Source organism: Balearica regulorum, chromosome 1 (genome assembly GCF_011004875.1).
Source record: "Balearica regulorum gibbericeps isolate bBalReg1 chromosome 1, bBalReg1.pri, whole genome shotgun sequence".
Lineage (NCBI taxonomy): Eukaryota > Metazoa > Chordata > Aves > Gruiformes > Gruidae > Balearica > Balearica regulorum.
Window position 1 is genome coordinate 82,468,257 of NC_046184.1, and position 14,096 is coordinate 82,482,352.

At 41.8% G+C, this 14,096-nt stretch overlaps 2 protein-coding genes across 4 annotated transcripts in view; both read right to left on the minus strand.

The window, feature by feature from the left end:
* Window positions 1-6,219: 6,219 nt before the first annotated feature.
* The window catches only part of LOC104637528 (potassium voltage-gated channel subfamily A member 1), a 28,577-nt gene continuing 20,700 nt past the window's right edge, over window positions 6,220-14,096 (minus strand). The window contains exons 2-3 of one of the 3 annotated variants that reach the window (XM_075761452.1): window positions 13,989-14,046; window positions 6,286-6,348 (exon numbers count right to left, since the gene is read on the minus strand). The gene's annotated coding sequence lies outside the window, so the exon portion shown is untranslated. Of the gene's footprint in view, window positions 6,349-13,988; window positions 14,047-14,096 lie in introns of all 3 variants that reach the window. The other 2 variants (XM_075761444.1, XM_010305055.2) reach the window with 2 other exon arrangements.
* LOC104632212 (potassium voltage-gated channel subfamily A member 1) overlaps window positions 6,238-14,096 on the minus strand; it is a 134,848-nt gene continuing 126,989 nt past the window's right edge. The window contains exons 2-3 of the mRNA XM_075761466.1: window positions 13,989-14,046; window positions 6,238-6,348 (exon numbers count right to left, since the gene is read on the minus strand). Coding sequence (XP_075617581.1) covers window positions 6,272-6,348; window positions 13,989-14,046 — 135 coding nt within the window. The 3' untranslated portion in view covers window positions 6,238-6,271. The remainder of the gene's footprint in view (window positions 6,349-13,988; window positions 14,047-14,096) is intronic.

A 14,096-nucleotide genomic window follows, 5' to 3' on the forward strand; every position in this document is an offset into this window, starting at 1 on the left:
AACCCCCATTTTTAAAAAGGGAAAAAAGGAAGACCTGGGGAACTATGAGCTGGTCAGTGTCACCTCTATGCCTGGCAAGATCATGGACCACATCCTCCTGGAAACTATGCTTATGCACATGGAACATAAGGAGGTGATTGGTGACAGCCAACAATGGCTTCACTAAGGGCAAATCGTGCCTGACAAATTTGGTGGCCTTCTATGATGGGGTTACAGCTTTGGTGGATAAGGGAACAGCAACTGATGTCATCTACCTGGGCTTGTGCAAGGCATTTGACACTGTCCCACATGACATCCTTGTCTCTAAATTGGAGAGACATGGATTTGATAGATTGACCACTCAGTGGATAAGGAATTGGCGGGATGGTCACACTCAAAGAGTTGTGGTTAATGGCTCAATGTCCGAGTGGAGATCAGTGACAAGTGGCATTCCTCAGGGGTTGGTATTGGGACTGGCACTGTTTAACATCTTTGTCAGCGACATGGACAGTGGGATCAAGCGCACCCTCAGCAAATTTGCCAACGACACCAAGCTGTGTGGTGTGGTCAACACACTGGAGGAAAGAGATGCCATCCAGAAGGACCTTGACAAGCTTGAGAGGTGGGCCCGTGTGAACCACATGAAGTTCAACAAGGCCAAGTGCAAGGTCCTGCACATGGGTCAGGGTAATCCCAAGCACAACTACAGGCTGGGTGGTGAATGGATTGAGAGCAGCCCTGAGGAGAATGACTTGGGGGTGTTGGCGGATGAGAAGCTCAACATGAGCCAGCAATGCGCAGTTGCAGAAAGCCATCCATATCCGGGGCTGCATCAAAAGAAGCAGCAGGTGAGGGAGGAGATTCTGCCCCTCTACTCCACTCTCATGAGACCCCACCTAGAGTACTGCGTCCAGCTCTGGAGTCCCCAGTACAAGAAAGACATGTACCTGTTGGAGAGAGTCCAGAGGAGGGCCACGAAGCTGATCAGAGGGCTGGAGCACCTCTCCTATGAGGGCAGGCTGAGAGAGTTGGGGTTGTTCAGCCTGGAGAAGAGAAGGCTCCGGGGAGACCTTAGAGCAGCCTTCCAGTACCTAAAGGGGGCCTACAAGAATGCTGGAGAGGGACTGTTTACAAGGGCGTGTAGTGATAGGGCAAGGGGTAATGGGTTCAAGCTGAAGGAGGGTAGATTTAGATTAGATGTTAGGAAGAAATTCTTTACTGTGAGGGTGGCGAGGCACTGGAACAGGTTGCCCAGAGAGGTTGTGGCAGCCCCTTCCCTGGAAGTGTTCAAGGCCAGGTTGGATGGGGCTTTGGGCAACCTGGTCTAGTGGAGGGTGTCCCTGCCCATGGCAGGGCGGTTGGAACTAGATGGTCTTTAAGGTCCCTTCCAACCCAAAACATTCTATGATTCTATAATGAAAATCCTGCACACTGTCTTGGCATACAGCATTAAATGGACAAGGATGAGAAATGTCTTTTCCTCTCTGAATGCTTTGTAAATAACTGTATTTGATGGAGTCTTACTTGCAGCAAAGATATATTCCCAACACATTGAAACTGATAGAAAATTTCCCATTGACTTCACTAAACTTTGGAGACCCAAAGGAATATTACAGTAGTAAAAAGCTACTATTGTACAATGGCCTCAAGTTTCTCCTGGCAGTGAACATCTTCTAACAAATATGCCAACAAAAGCTGAATGTCCACAAAGCAGAAAAGTCATTGGATGATTTCATGTCCTTGCTCTGAGGGATTTTAATGTCTGTGAATGCTCATAGCCCAACAGAAGTTTGATAAGTTCATTCTAAGATCAAAGCCTATTTCCACACACTCAAAAATGTACTCATTACAGCCTCAGTCCTGCAACTATTTGTGCATGTATGCAGCATGTTCATGTCAGCTAGGGCTACACTTAAGCACAGAATTGAGCACCTCACTAGATCTACCCATTTTAAAAGAGTAGCTCAAAAAATCAAGGGAGTTGTAAAGAACTTGAATGTCCACATGACAAGGGTGAAGGTCCACCAGTTAAAGGCCTAAGGTTTGCATCAGCCCACAGATTCCCCAGGTCACGTTACTCTTTTCCTTACTAGAGAGGATAAAAAAAATAACAAATTGCTTTAAAAAGGTTGTGCTTCATACAAACAAGTTTCATTTAAATGCAGCTAAGCTCTCAGGTTTTCAGTGAATATAAATCAGAAGAGCTCCACTAATGTCAAAGAAATTAGGCTAGTTCATGCCAGCTGAGAACCTGCCTTAAAGACTCTGAAAAAGCAGAGCCAGGTCCTACAGCATTCAGTTCAAGAAGTAGCACAGGAAATTATTGTCCTCACACAAACTTCTCAGAGCCTTCTCTTTTGCATTAACTTCAAATGGTGGAGCAAAACAACCTCCATTCCTTGGATCTGCTGTTTTGGTGCTCACTAGGCTCAATTACCAAGCAGACATCGATCAGAAGATGCTGGTTTTGTCCACGCTCTGCCTCAAAGGTAGAGTTCATGAACAAGTCAGCAGGATGTGGATTCTCACAGAAATTTTAGGTACTGTACTCAAATTAGTATTTGTTAACTTCCAGTGACAGCCATATGCTTGGAACTCATCTAATATACCTACTCTCACAAAGAAAACTCATGCTGGGACATTTGACATAACCCAAGCCTTTGCTGTTCCAGGCCAGTGGCAGATCTCCTGGGCTATATTCCTTCTTAATCATACAATGACTGGAATCTCTGAAAGGTTAATCTAGCACTCCTTAGAAACTTGCATACTCTGTGACAAAGGACATATTGCAGTCATTAATTTATCCCTGAGCTGTAGTGACATAAAAGACACCTGCAGCCTGATGAAGTGGGTAATACTCCATTGACTCACATGGCTAATACCCGTTCTAAACTTAGCCATGGTGAGAACTGAAATAAAGAACATACACCTTTAGGGGAAGAAAAATCTGCTTTTCAAGTCTGGATAGCCTTATGAAGAATTATCCTGAGCTGAGCTTACTGCTCACTGGTAATTTTTTCATCATCTCAAATCATACATCAGAAGAATTTCAGGCTGTGACAGATAGATGTAGATTAGATACAGATATAAATATAGATATAGATTAAGCCATTTACAATTATCAGTCATTATTATTCAAAAATTGTTATTGCTGTTATGCACATGTGATATGTTTCTGCAGAACAGGGACATAATTTTATTGAGTTAGAGATGGGAAAAAGGCATAAAGAATACAGGTAATGCACACTTTTGAAATAGCAACATAAACATAAACAGAAAAATGTTCAAGTCAAAGTCACATGAAAAATTAGACTAATCTTCAGATGCATTCTAGACTTGTAAGTACAGCATTTTTATGCTAAAAGTAGCAATACAAACTCCAGAGATGCAACACACCTCAAGAATACAAAATAAATAAACAAAGATCAATGACAATAAAAGAAAAAGAACAAGTACTTGAATTTTCTTCCAGAATGATGAACAATTTTGGTATATAAGAACCATGGTAGAAGATGCCCAGTCTATGATAAGAACTCATTTATTTCCAAACAAAATCTCAAGTAATAAAGTCTTTTTGTGCCTTGGAGTGACTTCAAATCATTTAAACTTTTATGGGACCCCTGCACACTCCTCTTGTGGTGTTGAACAATTCCTCTACGAGAGAAACCTCCAAGTAGAACAGGTTTTCAACAATTTGAATGAAGAAATCCAGCTCACTGAGAATGTATGCTTGATAGGGACATCACAGTTATTTATCCGGGCGAAATTTTTTTGGCAGCTTCTTCTAACCCAAGATGACTTGAGAAAAAGGAGTAAATGGGTTTTGTTTCAGTCTCTGAAGCAGTGTCTTTCTAACGGTCACTATCTGCAGGAGGAAAGCAAGCAGATTTCTGTAATGCAAAAAGTTATAGTAAATACCAAGAGCAAATCATTAGGCTTCACACTGGATATAGAATTATGGCTTAGAACCAAGTGAAAGATGCACCATTATTTCACTTTCCTTTCAAGGGTGTTAATATTGAGTGACACCAAGCACCATCAGTGGTTTTCCTGCTGCAAATGTCATCTTCATCAACTTGTTTGCATAACCACATATCCTAGAGAAAAACAGTATTGTTTCCACTCTTACAGTTCTTGCAAATTAGATTTTTACAGTAGGGTTTTTTCTCTCCAGAAAAATAGGTCTGTTGCCCTGCAGTAATATACATAATCCAAGGCCTACGGTTCTGCTTGCAATATGTACACTGAATGCAACTACCCCTTCAAGCTGGGCACTTGCACATGCAACTGACTACTTCAACTGGTCAAACGACTATTTGCAACGGACAGATTTCCCCTGACTTCAGAGTTGAACCGAGGCCTAAATACTTAAGCCTTTTTCTACTTCCAATCTCCCTCTCTGAAAATATGGACCATAAATATCCTCTCCCAGGAGATTAGTCCTGGAACTTTATTGGGCTTAAAGTTACGTTCAAACAATGTCCTAATAAAAACAGTGGCTATTGAATAGTAAATAAAATGTGTTCCAAGGACATCAAATCATGATTACAATGACTTCCATTTTCGTATAACTTCAAAAATAAGTGGTTTTTTTTCTTTACGTATTGGAAAATAAAAAGACTTGCTCTACAAGAATAAGTTAAATAGATGAAAATATAAATGTAAAAAATAACAGAAGATTGCTTAAGAACAGTATTTAAGAAACAGAAAAGATATTCCCAAGTAGCTTCCCAGGCAGCCTCTGTAAGACAAAATAGAAAAAAAAAAGAACAGAAAAGGGGATTTTTCAAAGTAGTTTCAACTTAGTGGGATCAAAGAAATTGGTTTCAACAGGGTCTGAAAGGGAGGAAGGAGTATTCTGACCACAACGGCATACCTAAACCATACTGCTTTACACACATGCCTGCCTTAAATCAAGTGACCTTAAATCAATCATGATTAAATGGCATCTTTTTTCAATGTGTGTGCAAATGCTTCACTCCATCAGGCAGACCTGAAAGGGTGAAAAGGAGGGAGAGCCCTGCAAAGATTGGTCATTCACATTCTGAGTGCTGCAGCAGGAAGACTACACAGCCACCTCACCGCTTGTCAGAGGACGTTGTCCTGTCATTTGTTTGTATGTTCCCCGGTTTTGCAAAGTTTTCCACAGTCCTGACAAAGCCCCAAGGTGACTTACATGAAAAAAAAAAAGCAAAGTGAAATCCATTTGAAAGATTTTGAACTGAATCTGTGTGAAATAAAATAAACATTTCTCCCCACTCCCAAATAACAAAGACAGTTTTTATTAAAAGAGCTGTCTATATGTTAATCTGCAATGAAGACTCAGTGCCAGAGCTGGCACCCTTTGAAGTTAAAGGAAAAGCTCCTGCTGTCTTTATGATGCCCAGATTCCTGACTGAATTGAAAAATAACATGATAATAGGCTTCCTAAGCTCCAAATAGCTCTCTGAAGATCACTGTCTTGCTCCAGTGATTATAGGACATGTCAAGGTGACTGGGTTAGATGCTTTACTCAAACACTTCAAACTAACTGAGCTGAAATCAATAGCTCCCTAAGAAGGGCTCCTGATTTTGTTGTGAGTGATCTCAGAATGAAGCTCAGCCAGGACAGAATGGCAGATTTGAGTAAAAAAATAGGGATTCACAATTCAAAATAAAATATTTGGCTTTTCTTCTGATTTTACTGATTCTACTTTTTCTACTTTTTTCCTACTGATTCATGTTAGCTAGAATTAAAGTTGAATTTTATGTCAGTTTTCAATGGTATTTTTATACTTCTTTTCTCCTGAAGGAAGAAGAAGAAGAAGAAAAAAAGGAAGGTTGGAAAAAGAAAGGGACTTTAAAAGAGATATAATTTTAATTTTTGAATAAACAAATTTATTCAATTGATGTTAAATTAGCTGAACTTGGTGTTTTCATATAAAATATACAAAATATCAATGTTGCAGAAGTGGCATTTTGATACTCTCTGATTATATATTTTCTATTGCAGGAACTTCTTGATTAAGAATTTTCAGCCAACTTAAAGGTACAAGTATTAGAAGTCCCTGCAATCTGGCATCCTGAGCCATAATCTTTCAGAGTAGAATAGAGAGAGAGATCTGTTTAGAACTGTAGAGCATCTACGGTATAACATAGTAGTATATGTAATACAAGCTAGGATAACACAGGGTAAGAGATTAATATTCTGCATCATACTGTGCTCTGTTATTTTTATCCTGCTGTTTCTTTCACTCACCATCTCATGACTCACACCCTCCCCACACTGGAATTTCTGTCTCAGTCTCGTGGCTCACTGGTGTGTTACGGAAGACGATGCCATGGAAAGCCATCTGGAGAACAGCGCTACTGCATGAGCTCCAGGTCGCTCTTAAAAACAAGAGAGACAACATCACTTACTGATTTATCGCATAACTGCTCCGACTGTTGCAGCATCTTTAGCAAACTGTCTTCAGTATTTGTGAGGGTTGCAGTTCTTCCTGGTTTTATAGCCTTGGTGACATTGCTGGATATAAGGTGGCGAAAGTGTTCTGAGTTACAGATAGTCACATGGAAAGCTGACACTGCATAAGCCTTTAGAAAATTTACAGGACTCATCCTGTGAGGTGATAAAGGGCTCTTGTGAGACAGGTTAATGAAATTCAACATCAGTGAAAAAGCTGTTCCTTACACATTTCTTTGTTAACTTTTATCACCTCAGGGATATGTCTTCAATGCCCCACTAGACAGACCATCAAGGATCTGTGCTTCATGAGGCCAAAACACGGTTGCTTGATGTGGGATGGGAAGGTAAGGTCACAAGAGGAATTAGATGCTTAAAACCTTACTAATTGCATGAATAGCTACTGTGATCCAAAATGTAGAACATCAAAATCCCTGTTCATTCTGCTGCTGTATAATCCTGCACTCATACTTCTTAGCAGACCCAGTTTCCCAAGTACCTAGGCTTTGGCATCTGTTTAAATCCATAAGTAACATGGTGTTCACTAGTTAGGAACCAAAGTTCTACCACATCCCAGAAATTAGGGTGATCAGAGGAAGCATAATTATGTTCTCTTAACTCCTAGTTGAGTGTCAAGAACCATAATTCCCTCTTTTGTCTGCCTGTATCTGAAATTTCATCTCCACATTCCTGAGGGCATTTTCTAACCAGTCAGAAGCCAAGATCACAGAGGATTCACTCTTTATATGAACAAGCAAATATTCCCTAGGCTAGAGGGAGTACTTCAATACCATTTGAATCAGCAATTGGACACCATATCATCCTTAAAAAATTTTCTTCCCAGAAAATAACTAGTAAATCTCAGGCTAGAAGGTCATGTTTTCTCCTTTTTTGCCCTGTCACTTTAAAAAATGAACTTAATTGGAAAGAGCCAAAGAAGCCGTGTGCACAGAATATCTACATCTTGCTAAAAAAGGCATTTATGTGGAGAAAGGAGAATAAAATCCTAACTCAGGGATGAGAATTCCACTCAGTAGCAAGATTCCTCTCACGTAGGTACTGGAGCAATGAGCTCTCCAAGGACGCTAGTGTGTATCTAGCCAAGGTAATCTGCCTTTTTACTGAGATGGTAGGTAGGAGTCAGCTTGGTTCTGGAGTAAAGTTAGCAGAAGGATCATTTGTGCTCCATTGTGTTATTCCAGTTTTCACAGAAAAATGTACCACAGGATCTCAACTAACCCTTCATCTCGTGCTTTTAGATCCCCTGGCCTCCTGGTTTTCCACTCTGTCAAATCTGGTTATACAGGTAACACTGGAAACCATAAAGCATGTTTTATTTTTATGACTGTTTTGCTCCCACATTTGTCTTGGGACAGATTTCCTATCCTCTCACCTCAACTCAAGCTACTTGGTGAAGTAGCCTAATCTAGCAGAGACGCTTTACTGCTCAGCATCCAGCTCAAGTCACTCACCACATCCTCTCCTCTCTCTTCTTGTCCATTCCCTATGTAACTGGCTGCCTGGAGGGCAGCAGATGTGCATGATAGAGAAGGAAGACTGAAGGCTTGCACATCCATGCCACATTCAAATGTCAGCTCTTCCCTGAATCCAAAGGGTAGAAGCTTCCCTCAGTCCACCCCCAATCTAGAAACATGACCTCAACATACCAGTCATGTCATTTCTCTCAGAGAATTTCTCCAGCTGGAGGACAATCAATGCAAGAGCCTAAGGAGAGCCTGAGGAGGATGATTAGTGACCTGAGATGAAGCCTGTGCAAACTGCAGTAGAAGCTTCCACTAGAATCTCTTCCACTAGAGTCAGCACCTCAGGACAACAAATGCTGCTGCAGTTTGAAAGATGATTACAAAAAAAAAATTAAAAAAAAAAATAAAAAAGCTACAGGGAATTGGAGCAGCCAGAGAAAATCTTGTTAAAGCAGCAGTGTCCTGCTGTGAGCAGCTGTGAGCTTTCTGTTCAATAGACAGGCTCCTTGGTACTACTGGCTTAAGCAACAAGTTTTTGCTTGTCAAACTCATATCAGCAGTCCTTTAGAGTAATGTTTGTCCTGAGCTGCAGTGTCTTGTCCTGAGCCTGTATTTGTCTGCAGCTGTTCTAAGCTGACTGTACAAATTAAGTAGGACTCTTACAATATGGTTACCTTTCAGCTTTGTCTTATCATCTCAGAGGCACTAAAGGCCAGGAAAGCAACTTGAAGAACAGCCGGGAAAACACTTGTAAAGAGGAGCTCTCCATTCACCTGAAGTTGGTATTAGGTCTCTGCACTTCCTCCCACTCGTCTTCTCCAAACACAAGGAAAGCCAGATGCAGGGGCACAGTCCATTGTGCTCACTTGTAGTTAACTGGCATATGGGATAGAGCAAAGCAAGGGACTTTCTCAGTGAACCATTTTATTTGGAGGATGTTAGGTCCTCAGAAGAGACATTTTTCATGGACACATGCCTGTTTCAATTCAGAGTTCTCTGGGAAAGGTTTTCTGTCAGATGGCAGATGGGCTCTTTACCGCTTCTAGCAGACAATAACTTGCAGTTCCTACAAGCTTGAGCAGGCTGGTCTTGAAAAATTTCTTTGTGATAGCTGCTTGTACATGGCTGATGGGCCATTAGGGCACTGTAGGCTGAAAGACCACATATCCTGATGGCAATTGTGCAAATTTTCTGGACCAGCCTAAGCATGTTGCTAATGAAAACAATGCAAAGAATGATCTCACTCAATGTGACTTCACAGGACAACAGTGAACACTACCAAATGTACAGAAAAGATCACAAAAGAGAAATTAAAGGGAGGATTGCTGTGTCTTGCCACATTTGCAGATGCAGCAGCCAGGAAACCAAATAAAACTTGGAGTACACTATTCTTTGATACATGTTAGGCTGTATTGGGTTTGCATGGTAAGGTTTTGGTAGCGGGTAGGCTACAGAGGTGGCTTCTGTGAGAAGCTGCTAGAAGCTTCCCCCATGTCTGATAGAGCCAATGCCAGCCGGCTCCAAGACAGACCTGCTGCTGGCCAAGGCCAAGCCAATTGGTGACGGTGGTACCGCCTCTGGGATAACAGAGTTAAGAAGGGGAAAAAGTTGTAGCACAACAGCAATTGCAGCCAGAGAGAGGTGTGAGACTATGTGAGAGAAACATCCCTGCAGACACCCAGGTCAGTGCAGAAGCAGGGGGAGGAGGTGCTCCAGGCGCTGGAGCAGAGATCCCCCTGCAGCTCGTGGTGAAGACCATGGTGAGGCAGGCTGTCCCCCTGCAGCCCATAGAGGATGATGGTGGAACAGATATCCACCTGCAACCCATGGAGGACCCCATGCTGGAGCAGGTGGAGACACCCAAAGGAGGCTGTGACACCGTGGGAAGCCCGCACTGGAGCAAGCTCCTGGCAGGACCTGTGGACCTGTGGAGAGAGGAGCCCACACCAGAGCAGGTTTGCTGGCAGGACTTGTGACCCCCGAGGGGAGGACCTCCACGCTGGAGCAGTCTGCTCCTGAAGGACTGCACCCCGTGGAAGGGACCCACGCTGGAGCAGTTTGTGAAGAACTGCAGCCCATGGGAAGCACTCACGTTGGAGAGGTTGGTGGAGGACTGTCTCCTGTGAGAGGGACTCCACGCTGGAGCAGGGAAAGTGTGTGAGGAGTCCTCCTCCTGAGGAGGAAGGAGCAGCAGAGACAACGTGTGATGAACTGACCACAACCCCCATTCCCTGTCCCCCTGTGCTGCTGGGGGGAGGAGGGAGAGAAATTGGGAGTGAAGTTGAGCCTGGGAAGAAGGGAGGGGTGGGGGGAGGTGTTTTAAGATTTGGTTTTGTTTCTCATTATCCTACTCTGATTTGACTGGTAATAAACTAATTTCCCCAAGTTAAGTCTGTTCTGCCTGTGACGGTATTTGGTGAGTGATCTCTCCCTGTCCTTATCTTGACCCAGGAGCCTTTCATTACATTTTCTCTCCCCTGCCCTGGTGAGGAGGGCAGTGACAGAGTGGCTTTGGTGGGCACCTGGCATCCAACCAGGCTCAACCCACCACATAGGCACTGGATGGGAGTGCTTGTGGGGGAAAAAAAAAAAAAAAGAGTGCAAGAGTACAAATCCAACCATTTAGCAGATATTCCCTTGGAATTTTAAAGGGCCAGTTCAAACCCCAAGTTGGCAGCATTCTGATGAGGAACTTGAACCTGTCTAATGTTGACTATAGACCTGAGTCTCTCATTCTGATGACATGTGCTATCCTCCTATCATCTCACATAAAAAGTCATATGGTTGGAGTTTATGGCAAAACGAAAACAGAAATTATTGGGTGGGGAATACAGTATGCAGTGAACTCTAATGAGGGTTGTAAAGGACTTTGGTCAACTGGCTGTCAAATAGAGCAGCCCACAGTTTTTTCTCACTACTTCAAACCTTCAGGAGGTTTCATTCATCTCTGATAGCCTGAGACATCAAGATCAACCCCTTTCCCCTTCCTGGTCATTCAATGAGAAGGTCAGTGAAACTCTGATTCTATGACTGTTGGTGTGTGTCAATACAGCCTTCTAGTTTGGATATTTACATCCTTACCCAAAAAAATGTCTTTTGTCACTGTTAAACTATAAAGACATGCATGTACTATTCTCTTCTGAACTCATTCCATTTTAGTTCTGTGCCTGGGAAGTTTCATCCTTACCTGCTAGTGGATTTCCCATACTAATTTTAAACAAGATTTTTAGGAGGGATTCTAGAAAAAAAAAAAAAAAAAGTAGTATGATTTTCTAGTAGTGATTCAGAAGAAGGAGTTGGGACCTAGGAGGTAAACTAAATTCTAAAGCATATATAATCACTATAATTTCCAGATAGCATTGATCAAATTGCCTAACATCTGTTAGGCATCCCCTGAAACTGCATCTTCATGGCAAATGGAGGCCCACCATTGGCTACAAATGTTATGTAACACTGAAAACAACAAAGAAGAATGTTAGTTAGTGTGCATTGCTGGAAAGCACTTAAAGTTACTGATGCAAGATTAAAGCCTTAAAGATAAAACTGAATCTTTAAAGTGCAAGAATTTTGCCTTGAACATGAAGTGTAATCAGTTTCAAGACAAGTATAGTACTATATTTGGAACAAGAATTAACAGGAAAGGAATCTGCAAAAAACCAAACATCACTACCTGATATTTCAGCACCAGAAGTGTGTGAGATATTTCTCCATCTTACAACGAGTATCTGTCCTAAGAGGAAAGGTTCATAGTTTGTTTTTTCAAGAAACTACGAGTAAGTTTTGGACTTACCAGTATTAACTGATTTATGCAACTTTCTTACTTGTTCTGTCCAAGAATGAGTTAGTTGCCAATCTCACTGTATTTTAAGTAAGATCAGCACCAGATGGCGAGCAGACAGACTCGCTTATTAAGGGGTTTTATCAAAAAAGCAATTCAGCATATATACCTCTGAAACCCAGTACTGATATTGAAAAGTCTAACAAACTTTCCTAAGAAATTACCTGATCAAACTGGATTCAGTTTTAAGTTATTGACAGAGATCAGTATCCTCTCCTTGAACTGTGCTCTGCCTAAAATAGAACACCGAGCTCAGTTCTGATCCCCATGAAGTCAGTGGCACAGCACCAAGTGTCTTCAACTGCTTCGGGACCACGACTTTTGTTCTTAAGACAGACACTGCCAATTACCTAAACTGCACACTTTGATGGCCATGGTAAAGGTCAGAGTAGCTCTTTCATTTCCATGCATGCAGTTCACTTAGATTGGTCCTGATATGTTCAGCCATATGAACGCAATCATTCTGAGGCATCACTTTTCCCCTGTTCCTGCTTCTACACAGGTTATGTGAGGGCAGACTTTTTCTCTGTGAACTGGGAACGTAGACCAGGAGCACATTCACATCAGAAAAAACACAGAGTTTCCTGATACAATGCCAAGCTCCCTTAATACAATGTAGTATCAGGTCAGGTTCCTGGTCCTGCAGCTACCAGCTGCCTATCCACAAAGGCAAATTCAGGCTGGCAAGGCAATGTTGAGTCTGACAGCATATAACTTCAACAGGTGTTGCTAGAGCCTGTGGGAGGTGGTGTCTCTCTGAGCCTCACAGAGGCTGTCAAAACTAGCAGGACAGCTTGATAAGGCCGTCTCGCTAACAGCTTTGGTAGTTGTACAAAGAACCAGGCCAATCACAAATTGAAAAAAAAGCAAAAGATGAAAGCATGTTTTGGGAGAGTCCCACACACCCACAGCCAAGACACAGAGTTTTACTTTCACTACAACACTCGAACATCTCAGAAATAAGATTATTGCGCTCAGAATGGCTAATGGACACAGTCAGTGCCCAATGGAATCCTTAATCGTTTTCACTGTCATTCCTCTTAAAGCATTCAGCAGTCTAGCTTGGGCTCCTAAAATCTACAGAAACAACTAGATCAACACAACCAGATCCCAGCAGGTCATAATCTTCTGGTTTATATTCAAAAGACAGTCTTCCAGTGACTGCATTAGTCATTTGTTCCTGTGAAGTCTGCACCTGCTTCAAGGAAGGCTGAATGTCCACTGTCAGGAACACATCTGGTGTAATTGTGGGAGAAGACCAAGCAAGGGTGCCCAGTGATCTTGTTTCACTGAATATTTACATTTTCTCTGGAAAGGTAGAAGTGAGATAAAGTAGCCTGCAAATGCTCAATTTATTTACAGTAGTTGGGACAAAAAGGAATTCTGAAGTCCTTCAGAGAAAGAGGAAAGAGCTAGATGAATACACACCAAAATGGCCAGTGAAACTTGCAGACACATAATTTGTAAAGAAAAAATCCTGACGTGTATTACAGAGATCCAAATGTTTCTATACATTCCGAAAAAGGGCTTGAGAACTTCTGGGTATGTCTATATAACCTGTTTAAAAATAAGCCAGCCCAAATGTTCAACATTATCATTTAAATCTGAATCAGCCTGACACTTGCCACAGTGAACATTCAAGAGACCTGGCTGCCACCACTTCGGATCAGTGTTCTACTTCAGTTACAGAGAAAGACCACCAGTATAGACCAGGCCCTCATTATCTGCCAAGCGAAGGCTTGCGATCACTATGCAAGCTGCAGTCAAAGCTACAAAGATGCTACAGTGCACGTGGAAAAAAGAATGAAACTGAAAATGTCCCATCATCTTTACATTAATCAGTGGACCAGCCCCTTTTGGGATGCTGTGTGCAGCTTTAGATGTTGAAGCTCAATACAGATGAGAAGGCTTACAGGAAACGTGCTACTGATCCAGGGCCTCGATAAACTGTCATACTGAAATTTGTTGGAAAGACTGGATTATTTGCCTTATAAAGGATATAAATAAGAAGACTCTGAGCAAAATGTATGCTATATAGAACCTAGTAAATCGGATAGACTGGGACTTTTTGTTCTCTGGAAAAAAATAATAATCCAGGGACAGTGACTAATATATAAGGCAGGAAATTTAAAAACAGGAAAATTACTTTTTTACACAAAAATGTATTTACAAAAATTTTTACACAAAATGTAATTAAGCTATGGAACTTAGTGACACAGGCAACCATACCAGGCCAAAAACTTACCTGGATTGCAGAAGGACCGGACACTTATGGGAATATCCAGATTATCCAGAGTTATAAACTACAGATAATAAAAATATGTAATAAAATGCTATTCCATCTATCTTTTCA